The sequence below is a fragment of the Silurus aristotelis genome (genome assembly GCF_946808225.1).
Source record: "Silurus aristotelis genome assembly, chromosome: 27".
Lineage (NCBI taxonomy): Eukaryota > Metazoa > Chordata > Actinopteri > Siluriformes > Siluridae > Silurus > Silurus aristotelis.
Window position 1 is genome coordinate 6,210,484 of NC_139600.1, and position 4,157 is coordinate 6,214,640.

A 4,157-nucleotide genomic window follows, 5' to 3' on the forward strand; every position below is an offset into this window, starting at 1 on the left:
AAAGTCACTGAGATCACTTTTGTCTCATGTTTTTGAATATTAACTTCTTCTCTATATGCCAGATTTCATGCATTGTGTGCCTGCCACAATAATGAGCTAATTAGATAATTGCATGAAAAAGCATGGGTACAAATGATTCTGATAAAGTGGTCAGTGACTGTATATAAACCTATTAGGAAGCAAATCTCTCAAATGAACCCTACATTGTGATGACATGCACAGTGTTGTTAAAATATTTTTTTACCCACAGTATTCTTCTGCTAAGTGCTAATGTTTTATTTTAAATAAGCCACCCATTTAAAGAATATTAAATAAGCAACTGAGGCCAAAGTCTGTTGTCATAACCAAACACAATTTATTGATGCAAATAGTTGAAAAGCATACAGAAAATTATACACTTAATGGTAAATACACATACCTGCAGGTATTTTACATTATGCATTAAACAATTAAGTAATAAAGGGGCCGGAAAAAAAATCGCAGCAGTAAAAAATCACAACATTCACAAACTAGACAGTTAAAAGTCAGTTTTGAAAAGCCAAAAAAGCAAATATTACATATTGGCTGAATCGTTACTGAATCGTAAGCGTAAAAAGTCTGTTATGAAAGTAGTTAATAGCGCAGCTTATTTATAAAGCTTTCTTATGAAATGCAAATGTGTGGTAATGATCATTTCCTTTTACATTGATTTCTGTTGGTTGTGATGGAGACTGAGAAAAACGCTATTAAAGCCATTGTAATCATTTTACAACCCGGATGACATAATTTGTCATATAAGTCATATCATAGCTTTCTTTCTTTTTCTCTCTCTTTCTCACATGCTTCCTCACACACACAAACAAACACACACATTCCTTCTCTCCATCCCCAGATGAACATGCGATCTCGCACCCCTCACTTGATCCATTCCTTATTACTCCGGCCGCTGCATCGCCACGGCGGTGGGCTCACCGTCCCGGTTGTTGTTGCCGAGTGCCTGCAAGTTGGTGTAGTCATGGCGACCGTCGTCCCGGAGACAGCCAGCAGGGTCGTACTGCTCGTTCTCCAGCCTGGTGATCAGACGCTCGTCCATGTCTCCCAACTCGGCTCCCATCAGAGAGGGCTCCCCCACCACCATCACATCCTACACAGAGAGAGAGAGAGAGAGAGAGAGAGAGAGAGAGAGAGAGAGAGAGAGAGAGAGAGAGAGAGAGAGAGAGAGAGAGAGAGAGAGAGAGAAGAGCATTTGTTGAACATCCTGTCAAAGAGAAGCTGAAATGATTTCCTATACTGTACTTACATAAAGTGCGTGGGCACACCAAGATTAAAGTAGCAGTCACTACATCTTCTCTGTATCTATATTGTGCCTAAAAATACATTTCTGCATTCTCGGATTGGGATGTGAATAAAATATCTTATTATAGGATTATATTTTATATTAGTACAGTAATAACAGTGGAGAGGATATATTGCATAGAATTCAATTAAATTTGGAGAGAGAAAGAAGGGAGGGATAAGAGAGAGAGAGAGAGAGAGAGAGAGAGAGAGAGAGAGAGAGAGAGAGAGAGAGAGAGAGAGAGAGACAGAGACAGAGAGCGAGAGAAACAGTGAGGGGGAGAGAGGCACAGAGAGGAAATATTTAGAAACAGAAGCAAGCAAAAAGAAATAGAGAAAAGAGTGACTAAGAGAAAGTTTGCCTAACATCCTGACAGCCAAAACATTCTCAGGCTCTTACAGAATAAATTGTGTCATCTAATCTCACTTCTTCAGGAAGTCTACTATCCAATTCAGGCAGAATTAATCAATCATATCCAGTTCACACTAATTTCAATCATCACTGTAGAGATGTAGGTATTTTAACCATATCCTACAGAAAGAAGTATGCAGCTACAACTTTAATGTTATGTGGCCATTTCACACTGTATGACACTGAGTAATGTGTTCCATTAGGCAAAAGTTATAGTATTAGTCATTGTACTGTGTGACAGTGTTTTTTTTTTGCACTACAGTTCATTTTTTTTATGTAAATGAATAATATCTATTATAACATTAAATTATTATCATTGAATTAACAAGCTTTAGCTATGTGTTGGAATCATGTACAGAATAAACCATTGCAGTATTTATTAATTTAGTGATCAATATCTGTCTGTCTATCATTATTGCTTATCTATCTATCTATCTATCTATCTATCTATCTATCTATCTATCTATCTATCTATCTATCTATCTATCTATCTATCTATCTATCTATCTATCTTTATCTTGCTATTCAACTTACTAACTAACTAACTAACTAACTGTGTGTGTGTGTGTGTGTATATATATATATATATATATATATATATAATGAACATTTAAATTAGAAGAATTTGCAGGAAGAATTAAATTAGAAGAATACAATTTATTCCGACATCGTCTTTGATTCCCTAACATCAGGAAACTTGAAATCTTGAACTTAAACCTTTTTTTCTCCAAAAAAAACCCAAAACAAAACATAAAAGGTACAAAATGGCACTTCTTTAAACATATTTCAGTGTATTTCTGTGTTGGAAATGTAGAAATTTACTTAAACTATATATATTAGAATACATGTAGAATGTAATTTTGAATGATTTTTTTGAATAAATGACAAATAAAAAAGAATGCAGTCTAATGTAATAATGTGTCTTGGTATGTCCATAGCGTTGCTCTGAATTGAATTAGAAGAGAGCCAGTTAGTGAAAGAGGAGGGGGGGGGAGCGAGAGAAAGCGGAATACAGTGGGGGAGGGAGGTACAGAGAGATAGAGGAGGAAAGACAAAAAGAGAGACAGGTAAAGGCAGGGGGTGGGAGGCAGGGAAAGAAAAAAAGAGAGAGAAACGGGTAACCAAGAGTGGAAACAGAATATCTAATATGAATATGAGCAAAACATGTAGCATTTCTAATCGAAACACATGTCACATGCCAGACATGTGAATTTGCAATGTTGGTTGAAAGTTTGAACGTGAGGGATGAGAAAGCACAAAAACGAATCGGTTCATGCATACACTGTCCAACACACATCCACACACATCCTTATCTACAGACGCTATTTCTTTGCTCCTTAATTAGCCCATTCAGACAAAGCATACCTCCAACATGTTCACCAATTAAGCTGGTTCGCATGGCTAATTAGATCGTTAAGGCAGCACATGCTGTGCGATAGCCATCTGTACGTGTCACTCACCTACCTAAGCTCCGCCTCCAGCCACCCGCCACCCCTCGATTCACCAGCGACGCGTTTGGGCTGGGGACCAGAGACGGACAGCACTAATTATCATCAGATCAATTATGACTAATTTGCTATCAATTATACAACACATCAATTTAAAAAAAAAAAAAAAAAAAAAAAAAAGCACATGATCAGGTACTGAAACAACTTCTAACTCTTAACAACTACAGTTTAGGATAATATCAATAATTCAGAATCAAATAATTCAGTATTTCAAAGAAATTACAAAATTTCACAGCAATTATCAATTAGACTATACTATCTAGAAAACAATGATCCTAATCTTTGAACCCATTCACACACAGACACACACGCACAGAGATTATTCAGTCTAGTATGTTGTCATGAGTATTTTCATTGTATCACTACGTGTGCATGCTTTGTGGGTGTGTAAGGACATACTGTACCTGTGTGGGCAAACTGAAGCTATTGGCTGGGCTGCGTTTCTTGCTGTTTCCTGCGCTGCTACTGGATGCACTGCCAGCTGAGTTCCGCCTCCTTCTTCTCTTTGCTGTAGGTTTGGCTGCTTCCGCTATAAATTAATGAAGGGAAAGATTCGAGGTTAAAATATATAACACCAACAAATTCACTGGATAAAGAAATGTATACAAACAGTATCTGCATTTCCACACTGTCAATATACTAACAGTAACTGTGAAAGTTCTACATTATATGCTATTGTATATGTCAAGAAACTGCTTTATGTGAATGTTTTTAACCTCCTCTCTGTGTACTGTGTATCTGTAGCAGATGGTTTATATTCCTTTACCTGTATTCAAAGTACCATATAATTATAATATTAATATATTACAGTTTTTCTGGGTTTTTTTCTAGTGTTTCTCTGTTCAGAAATAAAATTCTCAAAACTACTTGTTCAACATCCACATCATTTAGTCACTTGTGCCGATCATAAGAACATTTCTTGT

At 36.5% G+C, this 4,157-nt stretch overlaps 1 protein-coding gene across 3 annotated transcripts in view; it reads right to left on the reverse strand.

Moving 5' to 3' along the window:
- Positions 1–333: 333 nt before the first annotated feature.
- ldb2b (LIM domain binding 2b) overlaps positions 334–4,157 on the reverse strand; it is a 22,697-nt gene continuing 18,873 nt past the window's right edge. The window contains exons 8-10 of one of the 3 annotated variants that reach the window (XM_083532570.1): positions 3,639–3,763; positions 3,191–3,246; positions 334–1,123 (exon numbers count right to left, since the gene is read on the reverse strand). In XM_083532570.1, the coding sequence (XP_083388696.1) occupies positions 1,117–1,123; positions 3,191–3,246; positions 3,639–3,763 (188 nt within the window). In that variant the 3' untranslated portion in view covers positions 334–1,116. Of the gene's footprint in view, positions 1,124–3,186; positions 3,247–3,638; positions 3,764–4,157 lie in introns of all 3 variants that reach the window. The other 2 variants (XM_083532569.1, XM_083532568.1) reach the window with 2 other exon arrangements.